General features: G+C 33.1%; 1 protein-coding gene across 1 annotated transcript in view; it reads right to left on the reverse strand.

The window, feature by feature from the left end:
- Positions 1–670: 670 nt before the first annotated feature.
- The window catches only part of LOC147064780 (uncharacterized), a 65448-nt gene continuing 38425 nt past the window's right edge, over positions 671–27693 (reverse strand). Inside the window, exons 3-8 of the mRNA XM_085958068.1 lie at positions 19407–20141; positions 11504–11691; positions 10441–10697; positions 9549–9674; positions 7886–8010; positions 671–791 (exon numbers count right to left, since the gene is read on the reverse strand). Coding sequence (XP_085814194.1) covers positions 769–791; positions 7886–8010; positions 9549–9674; positions 10441–10697; positions 11504–11691; positions 19407–20141 — 1454 coding nt within the window. The 3' untranslated portion in view covers positions 671–768. The remainder of the gene's footprint in view (positions 792–7885; positions 8011–9548; positions 9675–10440; positions 10698–11503; positions 11692–19406; positions 20142–27693) is intronic.

Below are 27693 nucleotides of genomic sequence, written 5' to 3' on the forward strand. Positions count from 1 at the left end.
ATTTGTTGTTTCTTTGATAAATATTAAATAATCCGTCAAATAAAAGTATTTTAAATTTATTAGTACGTACACTATAAGCGTAATTAAAATGTCAAGTTTTTATAATGCTATGTAATCTAACTATGCTATTTTTCTTAAAACTAAGTATTTCGATGACGTAATATAAAAAGTGCAATTATTTTCATATTTAATATTATACTGTTGTAGGTTTTGAAAAATATGTGCAAAGTTTTATTAATGTTTGCTGAAGAAAGTTGTTACTAATTTGACGAATATTTAAATCTTTTAAACATTTAAAAAGTATCGAAGCCTTCGTAGTTATATTTAATTGCTGAATACTTTCTTCAAATTCCCTTACGTCCAAGGCGTCATAGTAATGATGGAGAGAATCTTGGCTTATCGTTTGACAGCAGGTGACCACCAAACTTAGAGTCCCTAGTGGTATTTGAGAAAACCATAACACACCACAGATTGTAGATTAAATGATTAAGATGATGACTATTCAAATAGAAATTCTACGTATAGGTTTTATTTAAATTAAATTAATAGGTAGGTACTGATACTCTGAAAGTATGTTTATATTATAATAAATTATAATAGTACGAAGAATAATAGAAAAATTGGTGACATTAGATCGTATTTGTCAAATACTAAGAATACCATAAATAACCACGCACAGTAATTTGACAGTTTTAAAGTTAAAAAAAATGTTTTTCCCGCTCATTACAGTTTTTATCACCTCACTCTCACTTTAATTTTAACTTGTTTTTATTGCGGCGTAGTTGGACACCCTGAAAAAAAAGAAAAAATAAATATTAGAAAATGAAAATTCGCCTTGAAAAATAAAAACACGTTTGAGAATATACTTAGCTAAATATTCGTATAATTTTATTTAAAACAATATAAACCTTTATTATATCGTGATTATGAATTAATTCATAATACAAAAAAACATATTATTATATAACACCCCTTTCCAATTCATACTTACGAACGTCTCCTAGGACATTCATAAAAACAACGATGTCGAATAGTAAACGATTATATTCTATCTATAATCTATCTATCTACCCTGAAAATTTTAGGTGTGTGTTTACATAATTTACATTAAGAAATTATGACGGAGAAATAAATACAGTATCAAAAAAATTATTTAAGTATTACCATTTTATGAAAATATATTAAGTATGTGTATATATAATTATTATGCAAATACCAGACACCTGAACCTCTCAGATATAGTACCAAGGGTTTAACTAACCACTCCAAACTATTGATTTTCGTTTTTATCTATTTGAAATGAAACACTTCAGATAACCGAAATTCGGTTGACTAATACACACAAATACCTACCCACAATAAATACCTACACTGTTTTTTTATTGTGTATTTTATAAATAATTTGTGACAAAATTAATAAAGCTAGCATTTTACAGACAATCTAAAAGTGATTTGCTATTCCTATTATATTGCAGATTATTATGCCATTGAAGTGCACGGCTTACCGAAACAACGGATTAAGATATTAATATAATTTGTTTCAATACATAATATGTTTTTTTCAACCATCCTTCAGAAAAATATCTCTCAGTGGGTACTGTAGACTTTCCCGCCCAAAATGAAACTATCTACCGTCAAAAATCAAGAAGGACTCATTTTTGTCAATGGTTAACTCTCTACCATCTGAAAGAATCTGTGTTGTCAGCTTTTCGTCCAGAATCGAGGATTTTTTTTAGCTTTTTCGCAAAAAAAAAAATCTTTCTGTCCAGAACCCAGAAAGTCCAGAAGTGTGAGTGTCTGCTCAGAATCGTTGAAAATTCCAGAGCTTTTTTTAAAAAAAGTGTTTTCGAATAGCGCCGCGGTGTCGGTGGAGTTGTTCGCGGCCCACAGTTTGTGACGACTGCTGTAATGTACGTGACATACTAGATATATCACGAGAAGTTAATTAAATTCTCATTTCAGATGAAAAAGAGTTTTTTACAATCATTAATGATACCAATTAACTATACGCTTCGCCGTACTTTACTAATAATATTAATTATTTTAGTAATTATACCCAAAGCCACCAGTAGCGAAATGGTCCATAATGACACAAAATAATGACTGTTATTTAACTTTGTTAGTAGTTTGTTAACTGTCAATTCATGGTGGAACTGCATTGTATAATGGAGTTGAAAATGTCCCTCTGATGCGGACGAAACCGGTCCTAATCTATTGATTAAAAGTGGAATAAGTACTACAAAAAAAAAATTGCGTTTTTATTAAATAAGGTTAGGTTAAGGTTAATCTAATTGGAACAGTATTATTTGCAAACTATCGCCGCATTTTGTAAGATACATACAAAATGTATTCCACGGTGAAATGTTTAACGAAGAACTCGTCATTTGATAAAATGTTATACCAGTGCTCGAAATGGAAAATTTCACGAACAGGAACGCTGTATAATTTTCCGAAACTAAGTACTTATGCTAATCCGTTCTTTACGTACGTACGTACTTTTGATATAAAAATGCAACAATAAACTTTAAACTTCTTACGTGGATCTATATTGGGCAGGCTGGTAAGGATTGTCAGCGCCGCAGGCGAAATAATCTTGTTTTAACAAAGTATACCGTCAAAAATTGTATTATTCTTTATTTTTACTTTATCTACCACTATAACCAGTGCATGATACCTCTACCACCACTCGTCATTGATTATAACTTACTGTCTCATTTGGGATAGATAAGTTTGTAATTAATTAGTCATAACAAACAACATATCCACATAAGTACCTTATAGATTCAAATTAAAAAAATATTTACGTACTTATAGAAAATTTTACAAATTCCATTTAAATATGAGCACAGAATATCAAACATCAAGAAATAGTATTAAAATAGTGTTTAAAAAATAAAGAAATAGTATTAGAAAAAACAGTAAGTGCCTACCTATACCAAGAATTTATAAAATAGCGTTCACATAAACTCGTTCTCACGCAGGTGGAATATACGATTATCCGAAGCGATTTGGTTGAACATAGTTATTTCCTGCCCAATTATCATTAGCAATTATTGCACCTTGGCAGAACAAACAACTTAGATTATCAAGAAAGTTATAAAATAATATATAATAAAATCAATACTAAGTACCAATAATGGCAGAGTTCTCATTTGTACTGGGTAGATATAAGTTGGAAAAAGTACGTAGCCTAAATACCTAGCTCTCTTTTTAACTTTCAGAATACAGTATGTAAGCATACGTCTTGAGAAATCAATCGGATAAAACCATGGATAGTATCCACTATCCACACAGCTTTAAAGGATTCTCAAAGATTTATTTTGAACCTTCTCCACTATAAGGGGCATAAGGCCGTACCTACATCTAATAAAAGTTTCAAGTCATCCAAACAACGTAAACATAGCATTATTTGTAATTAAATTACCAATGGTGTGTCATTTTCATTTATATAAGATAAAACATGACTGAAGGTGAAACTCAGGTTGCTAAGCGCGATTCTTATAGAATAATATAAAATTGTCATTAATTAGTACCTACTATATTCAACATTATAAGGACTAATATTGTATTGTATGCATGTTATGTTACAATGGTGATGCTTTGGTTACCATTATTGTAATATACATCTACCACCGTATTTATTTAATAATCTATGACTAACACCACCTAAGATAATTAGATGTCCGCACTGGACACATAGGTACCTAATTTGTTAGTACCTACTTATTCTAAACGATTCAATCTATGTTGTTTGTCCTTCCCTACTCACATTATTATTGCCATGGAAATGATAATAGGTACCTACATACAATACAGATATTATGATAGTCGTACATTTTTATTAAAGGATATTCCTATATTTTTTTTAAACAAATTTACAAACAAAAATTAAGTAAAAGTTCTCTCCACACTACCTATGTATTATTTCTATTATTTTTAAAGTCACAAGCTACAATGCATGTAATAATAATTGTAATACAATAGGAACGTCCCAAATAAATAAACTCTGCAGAAGGCTATTCAATATTTTCTGCCCAAACCATCAATGGCCCAAACACATTTTTGTAGAAAAAATCATTCATTATTCATTGTGAAAATTGGGGTTTACGACTTATCATAAATATTTTTTTAACACAAGTCAAGTTGTTGAGATGATAATAATTATTGAATCACAGAACAGATGTTGCCACTGTATTGTCCACCGGAAAGAATTCCTAATGTTTTAGCAGATTTACATGAAGTACCTACTACGTAATTAAGCCTTCATTATTTTTATAAATATCCACAAAATTATCAAATTGTGCGTGTGGCCAGAATTATCTTAAATCAGTTTGGATACCAGCGACAATAGTATATAGGTATAATATATGTAATAATATAATTATGTAAAAATGGCGAATTTGTATCCCACAGGAAAGTACTTATTAAAAACGATAATTGTAAGGGTGATTATCCACTTAGTGTTACGAAGAAAAAGCGAATTTAACATAATAGACTTTTTAAAATATTATATTTTAAAGCCTATTATAAGGAAAGTATTCATCCACAGGTAATTAATAAATAAATGTCAAAGGTTAAAAATTCTCCTCCTGTAATAGTATTTTGGTTAATTCGCCATTTTTACAATACACCGACGATATAAAGGTATTCGTATCGCCTGCTGAGAATTTTAACTAACTTTTAAGAGAAAAAATTGTTATTAAAAAATATGTTCAACACAAAGTTAAAATTAAAACACAAAACTTACCAGAAGCAACAAAATTCACTTACAAAAAAGTATACTCATCATGACCTATGGCAAATAAATGAATGAATGTAGTAGTTATATCACAAGATTTATTGTACTATAGTCGCAATTCAACAATAATGTAAATTACAAAACAAATGTAAACATCGTAAAAAGAGGGGTTTACGACACGTCATAAGCTTTTTTTAACAAAAGTTAATTGTTGAGATGAATACAATCTGTTGCCACTTCAATGGTTATTGGAGTGAATTCCTAATGTAATGTAATGTGGTTTTAGCAGATTTACACGAATTACCTACTACTTTATTATACCTTCATTATTTTTATAAATAACCACTCAATATCATTTTTTAAATGATCAAATTGTGTAGGTATGTGGCCAGCGTTACGTTACCTGCGACAAAATATTTTTCAATAGTTTCGGTTAACACGTTTCGCCTGATGACATTTTTGACCAACTTTTAGAACAATTTTTTATTAAAAAATCAAGTTAAACACACAGTTAAAATTAAAACACAAAACTTACTAGAATGTAGCAAAAAAACACCAAACTAATAATATAAACAATTTTGTTTAGAAACGTATTTATATCTTAAATAATACAAAATATTTTAAAAGGCAACTAATAGGAATATTATAGCGGATTGCACGAGTCAAATTATCAAACTTTTTTGTACTAATTTAACCATCGAAAACACAATTCATTCACCCGAAAATAAATGGCGAAGTAATAATTTTTGTCACTCCGAATAAAATAATATAATAAATTAGTAGGTAAGTAAATTAACAATGCGTAAGTCAAAGGCAAGATTGTATTGAGATTTGAAATGTTTCATCCTTTAGAAATTATTAAACAATGTATACTTTATTTTTTAAGAGTTTTCAAATAGTGTCAGCAAGGCACATTTTTTTGGGTAATAAAGTAATTTACGCTTGCAGCTGGTTGATTCTTGTTATTTAGACAATGCATTTAGGCATGGACATATCGACACAAAATAAGAAGGTTGAAAGAAATTTAGGGATGTCATAATTTTTATTTTTAACCCTTGCACGCCCGGCATAACATAACTTCGTTAATTTTTAATTTTGAGAAAAACTTTAAAAGATACATTCATATATAATTATCTCAATCTAACGAACCGCAACGCAATTTTAAATGAATCCACGAGCCGGAACGGTATATTTTGGAATTCCACGAACCACAACGGCGCTCCGGTGCGTTCCTGTCCATTCCGAGCGCTGTGTTATACGAACTCATGTTTCACGTACTGCGGCGCACGAATAAGTGTCCCACGATGAACTGCATACGTACAACTTACATGTAACCCCTATAATGTCATTATGGTTTCTTAAATCATGATGTTTTGTCTACTGAATCGAAACTATGTACAGTTTTTGTCGTTATTCTCGTGCTGGTACAGGAATTCATTGGAATTCTTTCTTTTTCGTGTGCAAACATAGAGATTATGGTCATATTTTAGTAATTTTACTTTATAATAATTAGGTACAATAAGAATTATGAAAAAATGGGTAGTAACGAGTTATGACAAAATTGAGGGGGAGGAATACTTTTCATGTAAGTAGTCCTGGAAGTACACAAATGAAAGTCTAAATAATTTAATATTTTTTACAGTGTAGTGGGTATAAAAAGCATTGCCCATTTATTTATTCAATGTATCAACACAAATGTTTGATCTTCTGTTTTACTTTTGACTTTTAAAAAACCTTTGAACATTTTGATAACTAAATATTCGGAAAAAATATTTCTTTTATAATAGTATCTAATCTCGCGTTGGGCTTCTCCGCTACCTTATTCCACCGGTAAAATTCTTTGTGATGTATCGGTCTGATAAGGAATTTTGTATCAATACACACCCCTTCCACCTCCTAGCTCTTACGTGCTTTCCTTCCCTGTGAGTTTCGGACGAGGACCATCTTAAATACCCTCGTTTCTGGCATGCGCTGAATATGACCTGCCTATTTCAGCCTCAGGACTTTTAAGAAAGTGAAGAGTTTCGAATCCTGGTACATGCAGTACATCATTATCTCTGATTTTCGACACCGCACCCTTCATATACCCTACATATTATATCTACCGTAGAATCTTCCTCTCTAAAGTAGGTACTACCTACTTCCATATACAATATACAATATACCTTTTTTACGCGAAACAATGAGTGTCAAAAGACGTTTTGGAACTCCCACATTAGGAACAAAACGTTGAAGAGTACAGCCATTGTGGAATGCAGGGCCGTTGCAAGGGTGTTTGTCGCCCGAGTGCAAACAGATAATGACCATCTCCCACAAAATTAGTTAATAGGAATACAAAAAAATGTACCTAGTTAAATAGATTACCTAATTTATTTTCATACAAATATTATTATAACAAAAATGAACATTATTCTTGTTATAATATACTTAAATAAACATTCTTAATTATAAAGTTATAATTCAGAATATTACAGATATATTTTTATTGTTATACTAACAATATGGATCGATGGGTTGTTAGAATTGGACAACAACGTAAGCACAATTTTTAACAATACACTTAACAATAATTTTATTAACAATACAGAAAATTTTTCAATCCACTTCAGGTGATTTTTACCGTACAAAGAATTAACAATTTTCAACCAACATTTTTGAATCAACAACTTTGCGACTTTTTGTATAAAAATGTAATGCATTCATTATCAATGAATGCATTAGTCATAAATCTGAAAATTTAGTGCCACAATTTTTTTTTTTATATAAGTAAGTATATTTGCTATAGTTTTTCGATTTGTTGCTCTTTAGTACATATTATTATACACATACGAACTTTATGTAAGTATTTTAACATTAGATTCAGTATTTTAATTAAATTTTATATAGCTACGTAATATATTTTTATATAATATATTATACTAGGTACTACTCAAAAAAACTTTTTCAGGATATTTTGCCGCCCAATGAATCTTGGCTGCCGGGTGATTAAAGCATTGATAAAATGGCTGCTATTTCATAGTTATATGTAATGTAAAGGACGAAAGCAAGGATCGGGTTAAATATGAACATGAAAGAGTGGGGAGATTTTTAGTTCGGCAGATAGCCGCTAGTACGTCCACATCTAATATGAAATCATGAATTACTTACGACACACAGCACATGACAGTTCATCGCTGTTATCCCCGCAACCATCTCGTCCCGAACATGCCACGGCGGTTGACCTGCAACGTCCGTTTGCACAACGCAGTGGACACTGGCCCGCTTCTTCTTCACTGTTAAAACAAATAAAGGAGTTCAAATTAAACACATGAATGGTGTAAAATAATTGACAGAATAAAATACAGTACCTAGCCAGCGCTCGAAATGGAAAAATTAACGAACCGGAACGCTCGACAATTTTTTGAAGATATTAACATACTCGTAATTATCAAATTATATATAAATTAATTAGAGTATTATATAAAAAATAGTGTTCGATTTTTTGGTATATTATGACCTATCTAGTTCAGATGGTCAAATTATTTTTTCACGAGGCGGAGCGATAATTTTACCGATTTCACGAACCGGAGCGGCGCTCCGGTGCGCTCTGGTCCATTTCGAGCCCTGGTTGCTAATCGAAAATGATGCGTAATTTTCACAAGATGAGTGCAAAATATTACTCGAAGCATGACAAAATTCCTTTAATTATTTGTAAAATTTAAAATGGATTGTCATTTTTTATCGTATGGGGCTCTAAATCAGTCAGTGCGTCGGGCCTCTACATCACTGTGTGTATAGCTGACAAAGTCGAGCAAAACGATTTTGAAGTAATATATATGATTATAAATTCTAAGCAACCAGGGCTCGAAATGAATCGCTGCGGAGCGGAACGCAGGTCCGTTTCATAAAATCCTCAAAACTCAGTTTCGTGTAAAATTTATAAATCGAGAATTGAATTGATAAGAAAATGTTAAATTCATTTATACTTATTACATATTTTTCTTAAATTTCAATACGAAACGCATGGTAGGAAGGAATATAACAAAAAATCGAACACATTTTAATATTTTCGTAAAATTATCGAACGCTCGGGTTCGTAAATTTTTTCATTTTGAGCGCTGTATTTTTAACATTATGTAAATTAGGACATATTCTAATATGTTCCATTATTACCATTCCACGAAAAATATTTATATTTCTTTATGTTGTTAATTATTGTTTAACTGTCTGATGGTGTGGGTACATTCCTGAGATCCTTGGCAATGAAAATAATGTTAACTTTTTATACACGAGTTTACAGAGTGCAATCTATTGCTAGGAATAGTATGCTTGTAACATTTCATTGAAAGCAGCTACAATTTTGAATTCTTTTTCTCGTATAAATACCTACATATATTATATTTTTTTTGTGTTACCAAAAAAAAATCTCAAATTGTAAGCTTCGTATTTTTCCGCTAGGTTCTCTGTTAGCATACGTATGAAAATTTTATTTAGACAATTTTATTTTGAAATACAATTCTTGTATTTTCTATCTACATACTTGGCGCAAATCTACACGATTTTTAATTTTTCTATATTATGTCATGTTATAATGACGTTTATTTTTATTATGAAATTAGTAAATAATATTATATAAGAAAAGGTGATTGAATATTATTATAATATTATTGTAAGACTTCAAAATTTCATTTATTATTAAATTTTCCATTTCCTCAGTAGACGGCATTGCGACATCTATTGCTTAGCTTTTGAGTTTATTACTATAATAAAAATAGTAATAATTTCAACTAGACAAATAAAATTTATAGGGATCTGCTATGTGGATAAGAACCTTGTTTGTTGGGTGCAGAGATGAACTGGTTCGTCAGAGCCATCTTCACACGAAACTATGGAGTTACAAAACTCGTGCTCCGGTATACATTTTCCGTTCGTACACTGGAACGTATGTTTCGGACATCTGAAAAATAGAAAGCAATAAATTATTGTACATATTTGGCGTCCGCAATTATTTTTTAATGAACCAAGTAAACAATAAATATAATAAATAAATATTTAAATATTATATTTTTATTAGAATAATCCTGTATTTATTTTTTAATAATCCATAAAAATAATGAAATATTACCACTTGAGAAACTAGCGCCACCTTTAAAAATACTATTAAATTATTGAGTCTATTATTTTTTATGAACCATAGTGAAAATGTAAAATGCGTGTATATTCACTTGCAATACAATATAACTTCAGCATCGTTCACCTCGTCGTATTAATTGATTCGTATTGAGTCACTCACAGCCTGTCGCAGTGAAAGAAAGATCGGTCACGGATCCCTTCACTTTAAAATAAGGTGTTTCCCCGTGCCGTCTTGCAGTAGGCTCTTTGCACAGTATGAGAATAGTTTGAGCGTTGACTGCCATGAGTGCTAATATAGCATTTTCACGATCGAATGGGAAAATGATTAAGTATTTCATTGAGATGGTTAAAGGCATGTATCGTTCAATTTGTAACGCGGAACGCCTCAGTGTCCTCAGTCAAAAATAACACGTTGAAGAGATAATTGAAGAGTGTGGTAGATCACTGCCAGTTTTGATACTGGGTAGTAGATCACGTCCTACCTGAAATTGAACATGTCAGTTGTAGGTAATATGGGGTTTCATCTTAATGCGCGATGGAATACACCACACGTTTAAACGACTGAATTGTTCATTTTTCATAAAACTCACCTTCTTTTATCCGTGGCGTGGCAGTTTCTTTCGTCTTCTCCAGAGGGGCAGTCCCGCCGGCCGTCGCATCTCGAAGACTTGGGCACACACTTCGACGCCCTGCTGCCACGACGCCTCGCCCTGGGCCCACCGCATCTCAGGGATCCGGTCGGGCACCTGGAAGCCCCGCCACCACACTCTTCGTCGCTGCCGTCCGTGCAGTCTACACGGCCGTCACACACGAAGAACCAGCTGATGCAGGTACCAGTCGAACGACACTAAAATCAGAAGAATTTTGTTATTTGGAAATTGTTTCATGACATATTTTCGTTCAACCTTCTTCGCACATTAAACATACTTTCACGCAAAAAATGAGATTCTTTGACGTATTACATAACGCAGAATATAATATACAATATTAATTTCCCATACTATTCGTATGAAACCAAGTCCGCTCCGTCTATAAGTGCAAAATGTGCAATGCACGAGGACGGCCGAGCTGGAAAATTCGTTTTGTGTTCATTGTATATTAATTATTTAGTATTTATTACAGTTTAGTGACCACTGCTCTTCACAAAATATTTTCCCAGCTGAACAAAAAACTGCCAAAAAAACTACTATAGAAAGAAATGGTCCAGCAAACAGCAAAACATATGATTTAGCAACCTTATTTCGTGGTTTATATTATATTCCTCAAAAATTTCAAATAATAGCTTTCATGTTCGTATATCGACTAAGCTAATTATTTTAGTTCAAGACTTTCAGATGCTTGCGACCGGTCACAACTATACGTGGTATCGTATGTGCGTGACCTTACAAGTAAAATCAGGGGGAAGCTCGTCTTTACGTCAATGTACCTCTATCAAAATAACAGTATGAAACTACGCTTAGTTTGGATAGAATACATACACCAAAAAACTGCCACACCATATCATGATTTTAAAAATTCGTACGTCTACGTGGTTAGGGATTTCGGATATTTTCATGTAGTTGATAGCTTTTGTGAATATTGACAGTTATTTCATTATACAATATCCTTATTCAAAATATATTCACTAAAATTGTGATTTTATTATGAAAATACCTGGAATGTTCCCGGCATACAACTAGTGTACGCTGACGAGCAGGCATTGGTCGCGTTGGAGCGGTACTGACAGTCGCAAATTCCTCTCATGCAGCGAGACGCCGGATCAGCCCCTCGGCATTGTTGGTCGCTTGTGCACTGAAGACCCAGGGAGACAGTTCCAGCTTCTAACCTAACTCTGTGGCCACCTGAAAAATAGTCACCGAAAATATATGAAGTGATACATCCGAAATCCGAGACAATATATATTTTTTTTTATCCTGAGCGACAATCTATGATAATAATTGCTGTAATATACCACTACTAGTAATAATTTGATAATTATTAAAATCGATTTTAGGGTAAATGTTCTTATTAAATCAAAAGCTATATTGTTAAAAGCATTAAAGCGGATATAGCTATGCGATCAAATTAAAAAGTTCGATCACTTTTTAACGGAAGTAAATGCGAAGGTACCTTCAGTGACGTCCGTAGACAAAATACCACCCCTAGCCAGCGCCAAAATACCGCCCATATACAGTATTTTTTTTATTATCTTTTCATCACTCCAATATCTAAGAAATGTGTTGTATGAATATATTACTAACAAAACATATATTTACCACTAAATCTAATTGTAATGCCATCCTACTTTAATAAACAATATTGCGAGTCCACGGTTTCAGATACATTTAAAAATACACCTGACAACGTTCAAAACTCGCGAATGACAGGCAAGAATAGTTGGATAAATACTATAATTAAAATATAATTGGCAAATCTGCACGTGTCATTGCTGGTCATCAAGGACGTGACGTCCAAAGACAACGAAAGTAAACTAGACATCGCGAACCCGACAAAAAATTACAGTCCTGTTAAATACATTTTGATTCTGAATGAGTGAGCTGAATTTTTTAATGGAAAGATATTTCCATTATTACTAAGTTGTGGTACCTACGTCTATATATATCTAATGATTGTCCTCGACTTGCCGCCCTTCCAGTAACTGCCGAACCCAAGCGACGCTCAATCTTCCTACCCCTTCGGGACGTCACTGAGTACCTAGTATTAATTATTTTCTTCAGTTATTATATTCCGTGTGTATAAGTCAAGCCGTTAGTCATGTTAGTGTATAATTTATTTTATTTTGCTTCTAGATTTACTTTTCGGAACACTTGATGACTAGAATAATTATTGTTGTTTAATGATTGTTTCTTCTTTGGCATAAGTGCCTTTCATTTTCATTTAAGTATTTCCCTAAACTATATTACATCGCATACAACACTGTATTTTTCCAACATTGTACGTCAAAAACCTAAGCATACGAGTCGTATCCCGTACCATTTCTCAAATAAGGTAAGTACAAAAATTGTTATTCAATTCAAAGTATTGTGTAAGAAGTATTGAAATCAATCAATACTCCATGCGGTTAGTAAGATGCATATGCTTTATATTGGTAAGAAACATATACTATGATATTAGTGGTATTTTATTGATCTCGCGTATCTGAAATTCAATCATTCCAATTGTTACACAATATATCGTGCTTTGATTCCCACTTCTATTTCTAGTAAAGCGTTGATTTGATAGGTAATTTCGTTTAATGCTTGGATAATGTTAACCGACACTCGATACTTTAACCAGTTTTATATTATAACATTAATAAAATGATTTTAACGGAAATAGAATATCGATGTATTTTTAAACTGTTTATTAGTTTACGTTTACAAGAATTGGTGAATATTATAGTTTTATTAAACCAACTGTAAATTAAAGGGCCGCACTAAAGATTGGCTTAAGAGTAAATGAAAACAAAACTAAAGTCATGGTACAAAGCCGACAAAATCAAAGTAGGCTGGGCCAAAGTAACAGTTTTGGAAACCATTAATTTGAGGTTGTCAACCGGTGCACATACCTGGGTTCCAATATTACAAAAGAGAACGAGGAACTGGAAGAAATAAAAGCCCGTATAACCGCTGCAAATAAATCGTACCCCTCATTGCTGCCTATATTCAAATCCAGAAATTTCCACTGAAAAACTAAGACTCTGCTCTATAAAACCGTCATACGCACAGTTTACATACGGGTGCTTTGAAAGAAAGATCCTGAGGCGGATATACGGACTAGGGAATCCAATCCCGAGCCAAAATTCTGATCCCGGGATTTCGGGATTACAATTCGACAATCCCGGGATCCCGGGACTGGTCCCGGGATTGGCATTTTTTTCCATTGTTAATATAAAATTTTTATATTTACAAATAACATTGATAAAATCGGTCAAAAATAAATCTAGTATAATTTATACTATTTAAGACATTTATTGTTAATATTGTATATCTACGTTCAATCTTGGAAATACACAAGTTTAATGGAGTAAATATTATTGTAATATAAATAATAATGTGAATTTAATATGAGATTGCTGTTTCTGATAGTAAAGACATAATGAATGGATTAGCGAGATTTAAAAAAGTAAAGCAAATAATCATGGCGTACTTATGGCCTTTCCGCTTCATAAATCTAATTAGTCAGCCAAATATGAAACTGCCGTAAAACGTATGATATCATGGTGGAATTACTTTGTTAAAAGTGCGAAGCATTGTTTTTTTCCAATCTTTCTCATTTTTAATAATTTATGTGAAAAAATAAAATGAATCGGCAACCTACACATGGGTATAAATCAAACTTCATTCAAACTCAGTTTATTTCTAATGTAGTTATTTTTTATTAAAAGTATTTTTTCTGTTATATTTTCGCTTTTATTTTATTTTCCATAAAAAATGATAAAAAAATCAATCCCGAAATCCCGGGATTATGTTTATCAATCCCGGGATTCATATGTATTGAGAATAGCTCGAGATCCCGGGATCCCGGGATTGGAATCCCTAATACGGACCCATGAATGATGGTGGGGAGCGGAGAATTAGGTACAACATGGAACTATACCGCTTATACCAAGATTCAAAACTCTCCACCTTCATAAAACTCCAGAGGCTGAACTGGGCAAGCCATGTTCAGCGCATGCCTGAGTCACGGATACCGAAGAAGACCCTCGAAGGAAACCCAAGGGGGAAAAGGCCGATGGGAAAGCCACGCACACGATGGAGTGACAACATTACAAAAGATGCCAACCAGCTGCTAAAAATCATGAACTGGAAAAAACGTGCGGAGGACCGTTCCGGCTGGAGGACGGCGGTGGAGGAGGCCAGGGCTCGACTTGAGCTGTAGCGCCATCGAAGAAGAAGAAGAAATTAATATTCTATCCTTAAACGGAGCGATGACCTCTTATAGTGTCCAATAAGTCTGGATTACACGTAATCGGTAGGGTAAAAGTAAAAGTATGTACTTAACGATTTCGATCTAAAGTCAAGCATATTATGGACACCTCTACAGAGTACAGATATTTGTTTTACGAACACTCCATTATGTTCGTACATAAGTGAAACGGCAAATAATTTTCAACTGTATGTGAGAGCGATAGTCGACGTGTTTGGACGTCAATTTGTTTTGTGATGGCGTCGGGTGAATATATTCTTAAATCGTGTAAAGATGACTAAAAACCGTTCCGCATGTACTTGAAAAAGAAAACATGTCAATGAATATACTATTATTATTACGAATATAATAATAAACGTAACATTAAAAGGACGCATGTTGAATTTTTATGACAAATTATATTTCGTTCGGCTCGTGTCATTTGCACAATCCGCGCATCGCCTAGTCACGATCTTTTTAGATCATGCCTTAGCTGAGGTATAGCCTTAACACATTAGGTCCACGATCTGGGTCCAAACATACATTGAAAAAACATCATAATGAGAATAAGTTAGACTCGGAATTCGAACCTGAGATTCATGACTTTGTAAGCCGATATGTTATCGCTCGGTCATAGTGAGCTGGAAAATAGTTTCAATATTTGTAAGATAACACGTACATTCGGACAAATTATCATATAATTAAACAAGGGAGCAAACATGGATTATGCGAAATAATTTGGTAAAAATATCGATTTCAGTTGCCTACTTCGTTTCGGTAGTTAAATTAGTTTATTGATTATTTTCATACAAAAAATTGTGGCAAAATATTCATAATCATGCAATTTAAGAGTAGAATACAGTTTTTTTTAATATCTATGCCATTTTAGCCTCCATGGCTCCATTGGATATATCCTGCAGACGACATTTATCAGCCTCTCGGCTACCAGAATCTAGCTGGCATTAAAAAAGTACGTATCCAAACCGGGTTAAACGTCACACCGAAAGTAAGCAATAAGCAGCACTACCATCGGAACTCGCAATATAGTGCCGCAACCGGAGGTTTGACATGAGGCTGCATGGTCACGTCATTTCTGATAAAGTCACATCCTGTAATCGCCGCGAGCATATAATAATAATATGTTCCTGAGTCCTGACGCTCAGTATGCAAATGCAATAAGGTATGTTTGGAGATGGCATACACAAAACTTGCTATACGAATAGGGATCGCTAGGAGCAGCATTCAACTGAATGTCAGAGATTGTGATTACTGGGTGTACTGGATTAGAAGATGAAACCAAATAAAATAATCTAATGAATTTAATTTGGATTTCACCATGTAGGTAGTAAGTATTTGACATACCCCTCATGATATGCCGTTAAGCTAATCAAAAATAATTACAAGATAAAAATAACTTTTTATATACAACGTTTTTAAATTTTCTGTTGAATCATATAAACTTGACTTGACTAGCTTAACGGCCCACATGCTCAGCGTAGGTCAAAATTGAGTTTTTATTGTATTTTCAAACCATGATCCTGGACATTCCTTAAACGTTGCAGATAATCTATTTATATAATTTTGAAGCCTCATTATCTTTTATATTTATTTTAAACATTTGATGACTGCATAAAGTATTTTTGTTACATAAAATAGTATTCTTTTAAACCTCTCGCTCTAATGTTTTAGAATATAGTCATATTTCAGTAAGTACATAAATGTGCAGTGGTGTTAAGATTTTTTACGTTTATTAATTTTTAAACGCATTTATAAAACCATCAGTATAATTTATGTCGACATTATTATAGTGAAATATTCACGATAAAAAAATATATTGATAATCTCTGTGATCCCAAATTTGACAAGAATTAGGCATTTTATTATTCAAAAAATCGGCAAGATTAACACATTTGTAGATGATTCTAAAGATACTTATTATAAGCTATGTCTTTGACCATTGAAGTGTGATAAGCATTTTATGAATAATGATTGCTTTATAATAATTATTGACCTAAGAATAAGGTAGTATTTTTTTGAAATACGCCATTTCTTTTGTCATTAACCATTGGTTAAGCTACAACATAAGGCCGTAGCCATAAATTGACAAACTATAACTGAAGAAGGGAGTAAAATGATATTGACGCGCGTGTTTGAACATGTACCGTTTAAAAAAAATAAAAAATAAATCGGTTAGGTACATGTTCAAACACGAGCGTTAATATAATTTTACTCCCTACTTTAATAAATTTTAAATTGTATAAAATCTTAAATTATACTAATGGTTTTATAAATGCGTTAACTTAACACCACTGCACAGTTATGTTCCGAAATATGACTATATTCTAAAACATTAGAGCAAGAGGTTTAAAAGAATACTATTTTATGTAATAAAACTACTTTATGCAGTCATCAAATGTTTAAAATAAATATAAAGGATAATAAGGCTTCAAAATTATATAAATATATTATCTACAACGTTTAAGGAATGTCTAGGATCATGGTTTGAAAATGCAATAAAAGCTCCATTTTGACCTACGCCGAGCATGTCCCCCCTTAAAAACTTTGTACTTGATAGAAATAATACTGAAATGTCATTTTGACATGTCATATTGATTTCCATAGTAACGCACGTATATATTAATAATTTGGTTCCTAGGACCCCAGACCCCTAGCAACCAATAATGATGTCGAAGTAACTTTTCATACAAAACAGAATTAACTGAAAATGAATTCAATTCTACTTAAAGATGGCTAAAAGTATTTAAAAAATGCATTGGCATCGTGATATATTCTAAAAGTTTCAAATGTCTAGCTAGTCGGGAAGTTAGTTAAAAATCGATTGCAAGATTTGTACCGGACAAAGAACCACCGGACAAATAAGAATACGACCTAAAAATAGTTGTAATATTAAAAAACGTTGTAATAATAATAATCAATATTCATAGGTACCTGTTATATAATATTGTAGAGTAGGTATACTTATTGTGTGAGAGTTCAATATAACTCCGTCATAAAGTTCATTTAGAATTTAGATGTTAACTAACTAGTTGGGTAGTAACAATATAATAACAATTGTAGTATGTAATTATTATATGTAATTGTAGATGGAGAAAGAATCAGAGACGCGGAAGCAATTAAATCATAATAAAATGAAGATGTTTCAACAGTGGGAGTTCGACATTTTTTTCTTATTGTTCTCTTTAATTAAATTATTTTGTAATCATCTGTACCTATCTATTATTCTTAAAGTGAGTTCACAGGGCTTAGAACCTAACTTGGGTAATCGCAACAGGTCACAGGTTCACTTTAAAAAATATATAATATAGATATACATAATATATTCGTTTTAGCACTATAAGCGATGGTGCCCATAGAACGCGTCGAGCGGGCGAAGTCCGCGTATGCAGCGTTTATTCATAACCATAATCACACGTCTCGTGCCGCGCATTACCCTTCACCTATGTAATAAGCGGCCCAAGCAGCACAAAATAATTATCATTACAGTGCCTCTCATAACAAAGCAATAACAATATTATATTATTTCGGGGCTTGTAATTAATATTTACGACGACATTATTCAACCAGCGATAAACTTGACACGCAATAAAATTAAACAATGATTCTCTGTTATTAAATAATTGCTTTTCGCCCGTCGATCGACGACGCCTCGAGCAGCGTAATTTTGGTAGCCGTGTTCAATGAATGGACTCCATTGTATTTTCTTTCATTCGTATCGCCGAGAAGCGGTGATTCGCGAAAAAACGATGATTCATGCGGCGGGCGCGTATAATGCGTCGTGAAATCCAGTGGGCGCTGGCGTATTTGATTACGTTGTATTTTCGTTGATTTACGCGCCACTTATAGAAATTTTGCGCGAGCGCCGCACTCGCTGCGTCAATGGGCTTTATGCCTAACATGCTAATGACAATGATGTAATGAAACAGTAGTTTAATCAGTAATATAATAGAGACCATCACAAACACCCAAGCTTTCAGAAAATAACATAAAAAATATATTGTGACCTCACTAAGAATCTCTTATTGGTGTCCCATAGAGTTCTCTGAACTTTTACATTATCATTAATAACAATGTACTCTGTCGACCCCGCTAATGACAAATTCACAAGGTTTTTGCTAGAACATCTTTATTTATTTTTTTGTTAGAATATTATTCGAGAAACGAATTATTCACAACATATTATGCAAGATAGGGTAAGAAAACAAACTAGGTAGGTAGCTGAAAATACCTAGGTTATCTCAAAATTAAAAAAAAATGTATAGAAACTGTCTACACTCTAGACTCAGTCTAGAGGTAGAGGGGTAGTCAACAGTCTCAGGGGTAGTCAACCTGGTCCCTAACGCCCACTAGTAGGCGTTCCAGCTTTCATGGTGGGCGGTAGGGGTTTCAAAAATATTTTCATTATGTTTTCATAACATTCCCGTGACAATTTAAATACCCAGAATAGCTCGCACATATCCCTCTGCTTTATAAATTTTATGAAGTAACGTTACTTACCTATTTCATAAATCACCATTACTGTGGAACCGGTGGGCGGTTAATTTTTTTACTACTAACAGAGATACAAAAGTGGGCAGTAGGTATAAAAAGGTTGACTACCCCTGCTCTAGAGTCAGCCTTAAACAAAAAATAATGATATGTTATAAATTACCTTGTTTTTTATACAGTGGCTTTTTCTTTAGAGGCCTAACCGCTGAAGAATTAGGATGAATCGGCTTACTCGTCGTGGTCGGCTTACTCGTGGTGGCTGGCTTACTCATTGTGACTGGCACGACGGTCGTTTTCTTCACAGTATTTACTGTAGTCGGTCCATACGTAACTCCATTATATGGCCTTAAATTGACAGCCAGATCATCGAAATCAGAAATATCATCCGAGATTAGCTTTAACATACTATCGGATCCATGTTTTCCAGGTGAAATTATCACTTTTTGTTTATTATATTTTTCAGTTGTTGTTGGTAGAGCGCTTTCAATCAAGAACGATTCATGAATATTTTCTTTTTTGATGTCGTTTTCTGAATGCGGAATCGGGTTGATGCGGTTTTCAACGTCTGGGTAAATATTCGAAGCAGTGGCGACTGCGACAGTGTTGGCTTGCGGTATTGAATTCTTCGATGCATAGTCCACGCTCGCTAGCGAGTATCCAGGTGCGTCTATTACAACAGAATCATCGGTGTCTTCTGTTGCTGGAGCAGGAGCGAGGATTGCTGGAGGACTTTGGATAACGATTGATGCGCTACCGATGCACTTGTCGCCGATATGCCGAAGCGGCGCGTTGCAGGCGCAGCGTCCGAAAAGGTTGGGAATCAGAAACTCGCAGTGGCTCTCGTTATCCCAGAGGCGGCAGTGGGCGTTGCTGTAGCATACTTGGCCCGGATGGGCCGCTGTAACACATAACAAACAGACAAAATGAATTATTGTTGGAAATATTTTTTTTGTAAATTTATTTTAAGTGCACGTACGGTTACTATGTATCTATCAGTAGCGAGGGGTGGAGGTAGGCTGTTAATATTCGACATAAATAGTGCACACTAAACTTTGTTAGTCATACTAATTATTTATTTTCATTGAACTAAGCATACAGTATGCAGATGGTGGTGGTTAGTTTTTAAAATTCAATTAAACCCTGCCTCAACTAAACCATAATAGTTTAGGTATGCTCTGGGCGATCAGACCAAATAGTGCACACATATTATATTATTACAGGTGGTGTTGGTTAGTTTTTTTAAAATTCATTAAGTCCTGCCTACTTCGAAACATAATCGATCAACAATATTCTTCTACTATAAAATATTTAAAATTACGTATGGTTTATTGGCATATTTTTAGATATTTTATAGATAAATGAACATTTTTTGACTATTACTACTATAGCTTATATAAGACAGGGTTTAATTGAATTTTAAATTACATCTACACATTGTAGTCTCATTTCAATGAAAACAAATACGTTTGACTGTCAAGTTTGGTGTGATTTATTATGTCGGATATTAACAGCCAACCTCCACCCTTCGCCACTGGTACCTATATAATTATGGAGTCATACGTATGACTTGTATACTATTAAAAGGTGGGTGATTCATGTTGCCATTGTTCATAGTAACAACATAACATAATATTTAAGGTGTGGAGCTGGAGGAAGTCGCTCCAATTTTTATGGACTGCCAAATACGCGAACGCCTTTATTTTGCAGAAGCTGTGAATCTAGAACAGGCTCTCGGTGTCACGCGCAAAATGCATACTCGGTTGCTTTGGCCATATTTCCCGCAGGACCATCAACATTATAGAAAAGCTAGTAGTCACACGAATAATAGGAGGATGAAGACTACGTAGAAGGAACTTGAATAACTGGATGAATGACGCCATGGGGTTTTCTCTACCAAAGCCCCCCAGAATTGTCTGTGGATAGCTGGATGGCGGAGAATGATCGAGGATAATAGAGCTGTTGTTGAGCTGAGGTTGTAACTCTTAGTAATGAAGATATGAATGTGTTGCTAGTAGGTAGATAGTAGGTAGATATATAGGTTCTTTTATAGTGTTAACTGTCAATTCATGGTATAACTGCATTGTATTATTTGATTAATTATTTGTTTAATTAAATAAAACACAATTTTATAGTACTTATTCCACTTTATTAATTACATTTTGTACTGGTTTCGTCCTCTTCAAGGGGACATTATCAACTTAATGATATGTATTGATAATGTCCCCTTGAATTGATTTAATTAAACAAATAATTAGATATATAGTTTTTAAAACGCTCTTTTTTTCAACCAAGTGGAGCATACTGTATTGTCACCGCGAGGCTTCTTCAAACATAGTCACTAATCTAGTTGTTAATTCACAGTTTTTTAAAGCTAACGTTATTTAACTAGTAACTGAAGTTTTTACATTCAATCGCATATGTCCTGGAATCATATGATAGTTAGATCATATGGTAATAATGATATCGATAAACGCAAAAGTACCTTATTTCACGCAGGTTACAATCACCAGTGGTAAATTATTTTTAAACCGTACGTTAAAATATTCAAATTCCGAAGACAAAGTTCCGTTAAAATTCTAAAATTAACATGAAAAGATAATTCATCATTGTTTTACTGTTAGTGCACAATATATTGCACATATTGTAACTAGTGAAGTGGAATTATTTAAAAACTACATACATATTATGTATGCATTGTAAATCTTATTTTTCTTTCAAAGTAAACTGACAATTATGTAAACCTGTAAACATAGAATTTTTTATTGATTTTGAATTATTATCGTCACTTCAAAAGGTTTTTTTTTAAAATATATACCTATATAATTTGTGTCTAATAACTATCACTTACTTATGTCAGTAGTGCGTATGGTTTTCCAACAACTAGATATTTCTTATATAATTATGATACCACGGAAAAAAACACTCGGTACGTCCTCTGGATAGCACGGTAAGTTAGGACGCAAACGATTTGAAACTTAGATCCAGATACGCACATAATTAAATTTATGAGTGGTAACACACAACTCTTCTCGAAATTTTAGTAGAATTCTTTCTTAGCAGCAATGGGTTGAAAAATAGAGAAAAAACCTTTTTTTTAATTATTGAAAGGTGCCATCAAAAATTAATATATCGCATCACTGATCAATACTATATATTATGTACTATAAACGTTGGCGGCATACGCCAGTGATGAACAAGCTTTTTTTAAATCGAAAAGCTATAGACATTCATCATATTAAGTCTCGTAAACACCCCTCTATTTTATAAATATAATAAAAGTAAATTAAATATACAGTCACAGTCACGAAAAATTCATTTAAATGTAATTAAATAATACCTACGCAAACCATTTTTTCTAATGGAAAGCAAAACAGCGCCGCGGGAAAACATTGTCCAATAACTTATCACCAGTCTTACAAGGATTATATTGATTGAACTATTATTCTATTTCTTATAATCTCCAGGATCGCTTTAAAGTGGTTTCGATGCCCGCGAGCTACCACTTGAAGAGCACTGGTCGCACACCTACCTATACGTTCAAAGTGTATAAAAATACACTTTGCTCTTCAAGCTGTATGGAAGTGCCAATCAGTGGCTAAGACTCGATAGTTAAACAGTTATTATTCAACCATTGCCTTGACGTGTAAAGACATTACATTACAAATTGATTTTTTGTGTTTAAATTAGACCGAGCATGAGTAAATATGACGTGTCTATAGTTTTGTTAAATTCTGTAGATTATTTCGACTCTTAATTATTAAGCTTATAAATAATACAAGAAACGATATGGCGATGTCTGGTGGTAAAATGAAAATATGTCCGTAATTCCTTAGAAAATATCAAACGCGTTAATAATTAATTGCTTGTAAATAGGGATTAGACGTAGTGATGGAGAATTTTCGAAACAAATTCAGAAAATGGGCCAATCTCGAGAGATTATTTCTCAAAAATTCATCAATGAGATTCTCGAGAAATGGAAAAATTATCGCAAGGCTAAGTCGCCAACCGCAATCGGAATGAAAGGCACCCATGAACGGAAATTCTTAAATTCGTCGGTAAAAAAAATGGCCGAAAAACTAAAAAACAAAATAAAAGATCTCCACGTTAAATTGAACGAAATGTCTTAAATATTCCGGTTAAAGATTTTTGGCCAGGATATCAAAAAACTGAAAAAACAGCAAGAAGAGAAAATTTCGTAATAATGTCGATTTTTCGAGAATCTCGAGACTCTCCGAGAAATCGATCGATTTTTTTTTGCTTCTTCATAACTTTGCACTCCCGGCTCTGGGATGAAGATGATGTATTTAATATATTCTAAAAATATTTTTTACATAATATTATCTATTTAATTTCTTATTACTACATTTATTAATACAAGTGAATATCATTTGATCTAATTTTATGCGAGGTAATTAGGCAAAGAGGCGAATCACTGTAGTAAAAAGTGCAAAAAAGTGCAAAGTTATAAAACGTATAAGAGACCTATGGTATAAATAACCTTACTGACTTTAATATTCAATTAAAATGTACCCAGTGTTCTTTTCGGTTTTATATAGTTTACCTCCCTCCAATACGAAGTCCTAGATAACATAAAATCTCATTAACAAACATATTGTTTAATATACACATTTGGAACCCCCAGAAGCATACCTATCATAAATGAAATTTTTGATCAATCAAATTCTGACAAACGAGCTTTACGGATTTAGCGATCTGTACCGTATTCATCATGCTGATATTCAGTAACGTCCCTAGGCAAAGTGCCGCCCTCAGGCAGACTTAGAATGCCGTTCCCTTTCATTGTTAGACTCAGATTGTATGGAGATTTGTTAGATACATATTTACCTATGTAAGTGCCTATTTATTTTAGGCTATCGTAAGTAACAATAATATTAACTAAATGATCTAGCATTTTTACAAAATCTATTCTCAAATATTGGTTGTTTAGGTACGTGGAGTTCTGAGGCACTGACAAGTTTAAGGCCCCCTTTCTGATTATTTTAAAGTTTTACGATGTCGGTAATTTCTAAGGAAGTGACCGCATCGTCCGCTTTATGTAAAACCGCCACTGCTTTTAAAAGTTGCAATGATCGCATACGTTATTTCACTTTCTGCCCCCAAGGTGTTATATATCAGGTTAAAATTTGAAAACATTTTTTATAAATTTGAATCAAGATATTTTATCTTAGCCCAAATGACGCCACGCTCGAGTTAAATAACGAATGCTATCTATATTCTTAAGTGTGTATTATTCATTAAAAACATAGTCTAATATATTATTATTATTTATCAAAATACTGTAGACAAATGCAGTCATACAGTGATACCCAAGGAGCACTAAACAGGACGCTCAAAAACCCGCTGGAAGAACCAAAGACTGAGAAGAATGGAAGGAGATGTGGAAGGCTTTTTATCTAGCAATGGATCCACCCTATTGGACGATGATGAAGATGAAGCATTGTATGCAAACGGAAAGGGGATAGAGATAAGTCTGAAAATTGTACAATGTTTTTAATATAATTTGGTAAAGGGATGAATCGAATTAAACCACTGAATTTTAAAAAAATCACACAGTGGCACCTATAAAGTTTCATAAATTATATCGCTTTTTACAACGTTTTTCTTAGCTCGTATTCTTATTTGTCCGGTGGTTCTTTGTCCGGTACAAATCTTGCAATCAATTTTTAACTAACTTCCCTACAAGCTAGACATTTGAAACTTTTAGAATATATCAGAACACGATGCCAATGCATTTTTTTAATACTTTTAGCCATCTTTAAGTAGAATTGAATTCATTTTCAGTTAATTCTGTTTTGTATGAAAAGTTATTTCGAGAGCATTATAGGTTGCTTCTGGGGTCCTAGCAACTAAATTATTAATATATACGTGCGTTACTATGGAAATCGATATTTCATGTCAAATACAATTTTTTTTTGATCGTTTAAGCTAGTCAAGTCAAATTTATATGGTTCAACAGAATTTAAAAACGTTGTATATAAAAAGTTCTTTTTATCTTGTAATTATTATAATTAAAAAATATAGAATTTATGATTTAAAACATTTTTTCAAAATGTTTTCTGTCATTCATTTTGAAAGCATAATCACAACAAAACGGAAATAAATAATACAATGTTGTTTAAAGAGATAGTGTATTCAGTACGTTACCACAAATAGCAATGGTATTTCATACTAATTCATGAAGCAATTCTCATCAGAATGACATATTGTATTATGAATGAAGACTGTTCTTCGTAGTAAAGGTAGATTAAATTTAATATGAGTGTCTTATTAAGTATAGAAATTTAACGATATTAAGATTTACGTAAAAGTAATAAGTAATAATAAGACAGAAGTTGTCATATTAGTATTTTTAACCGTTCTCTTCACATGCCCGCACTATTCAAATGTGCGACATGTGCATTGTGTGAGGGCGGCGGAACACGGGGAGCGGCAAAAAATCCGTCAAATATATCATCCCAGCCAACCAAAAATCATCAAAAACTACCGTGAAACTGTATCCAATGTAAAGGTATCTATCTATCAAACGTAAAACGACTGCTTTAGTCTATGTATGTTATTTACACTAATAAATAATAAAATTAATGCGCCCGTTGTGATTTCGAAATATTAGCCTTTTATCAGCGTTTTGACTATTTCTATGATACATTAGCACAAAAGATTTGGAAGTTAAAGGAAAACAGCGCAGTTGTAACAATTCATCACAAATAAAATTGGTCAAATAGCAACGGTGGAGTGTTGAGGTGAGGTGCGGGCAAAGAGTAAAGATAACACCGTTCTATATTTAATTTATTTGAAAAAAAATCGAGTCGTTGCAGTCTATTTTTCATTCAGTATATCTGTCTGTTTTTATTTCTATTATCACGCGGACGAAGTCTCGGGCTATCGCTAGTTTAAAATTAAAAGGTTAGAAGTAGGTATACATAGAATCGATTAAGTTAATTTGCACTGCCGTCCCCCCACATGAACCCATGTGATTATGTATTTTTTTTCGACCTTGTCCGATCCTGATAGGATCATATTATGGGCCTCCACAGAGTGGAGGCATTTTGACAGATTTTTGGTTTTTTTACGAGAAATGGATGTCAGCCACTTGCTCAACCTATTAGGTCCATACCCTGACTCACACACAAATTGAAAAAGAATATGTGTACTTGCCAGACCCAGGATTCTAACCTGAGACCCACGGCTTTATAGTGCAACGCTTAAGCCCCGCGGCCACCGTGGACGTTATATCTTTAAGGTACCATACGTCATAATGCTTTCAATGCAAATGTTTACATACTTATATAATTATAAGGCATATTTAAAAAAAATGTATTTTTAATCGATGGGCGTTTTGTGATTGCGCACCGGGGCGGACCTGCTACTGAATATTCACAGGTTATAATTTTCCAGGTCTGGAAATGTGAATGGCACTCACTTATTTCAAAAGGGTACAGTTAGAAATGTCCGTTTTGTTGACACGTCCCAGCCATAAAAAAATCGTGGTCGAAATGTCAAGTGAAAAATTATTTTTTCATTTTGTAGTTAATAGTTATGTAAAAAGGCTTGCCAAAGATGAATGTGAAGAGCGTCTTTTTCTGTAAATGGCTTGTTAAACTTTTTTTATGATAGCGTTAACTTTTTTATGCGAATTGTCAAACATGGTAAAGATCGCAATCTATAAAATGTACATTACCTACGAGTTCAGAAAAGAGGAGGAGAGCTGTGTGAAGGTCGAAAGTTAAGAATGAAGGGTAATTAGCCTAGATAAAATGTAGACTTTGTAGTAAAAACGTATAATATGTCATTATGATACCTTGTCTTTTCTCATCTTAGAAATTAACGTTTAATGACGACATTTAATATATTCCCGGCCCAGAATTAGTCAACATTTACTTGGTATAATTTAATTTTACACAATTATGAGGATAGCTATTTCGGTTGTAACACCATTATCATGACTGACTAGATTCTTGCAAAATCTTGATTTAAAATTGTATTTCAAATGATCGATTTGTTTATAAATCAATAAGAACTTCCCTACTACCTTATCATCCAAATTTTTCGCCAAATTATAAAAATGTGGAATTTTTAAAGTTATACTTCTTTTGGTGCGAGAGTGAAATTAAGAGCTGCGCGCGCACACCGTTACGACAGTATGAAAATAGCTGCAAATCAATCAGCTGTATACAAACGCAAGTTTGATAGTAGAATTGTTCCGTTGTCTAGGCAACGAATTTATTATTGTCGGCCATTTGCAATTCCTTACGTAAACAAACGACTGAGTGACAGCTGTTACTTTAAACATAAAAAAGACGAGAAATAACACGATAATTAAGAGCTAGTCGAAGAATCTAGCTTATCACAAGTTTTGTTTTTGTTTTGTTACACCAAAGAAGAATAACTTCTAACGCGCGTACATAAGTACACTCACCGGTTTTTTTTAA

Source organism: Rhyacophila brunnea, unplaced genomic scaffold (genome assembly GCF_057557595.1).
Source record: "Rhyacophila brunnea isolate RB1 unplaced genomic scaffold, BYU_Rbru_1.0 scaffold_7, whole genome shotgun sequence".
Lineage (NCBI taxonomy): Eukaryota > Metazoa > Arthropoda > Insecta > Trichoptera > Rhyacophilidae > Rhyacophila > Rhyacophila brunnea.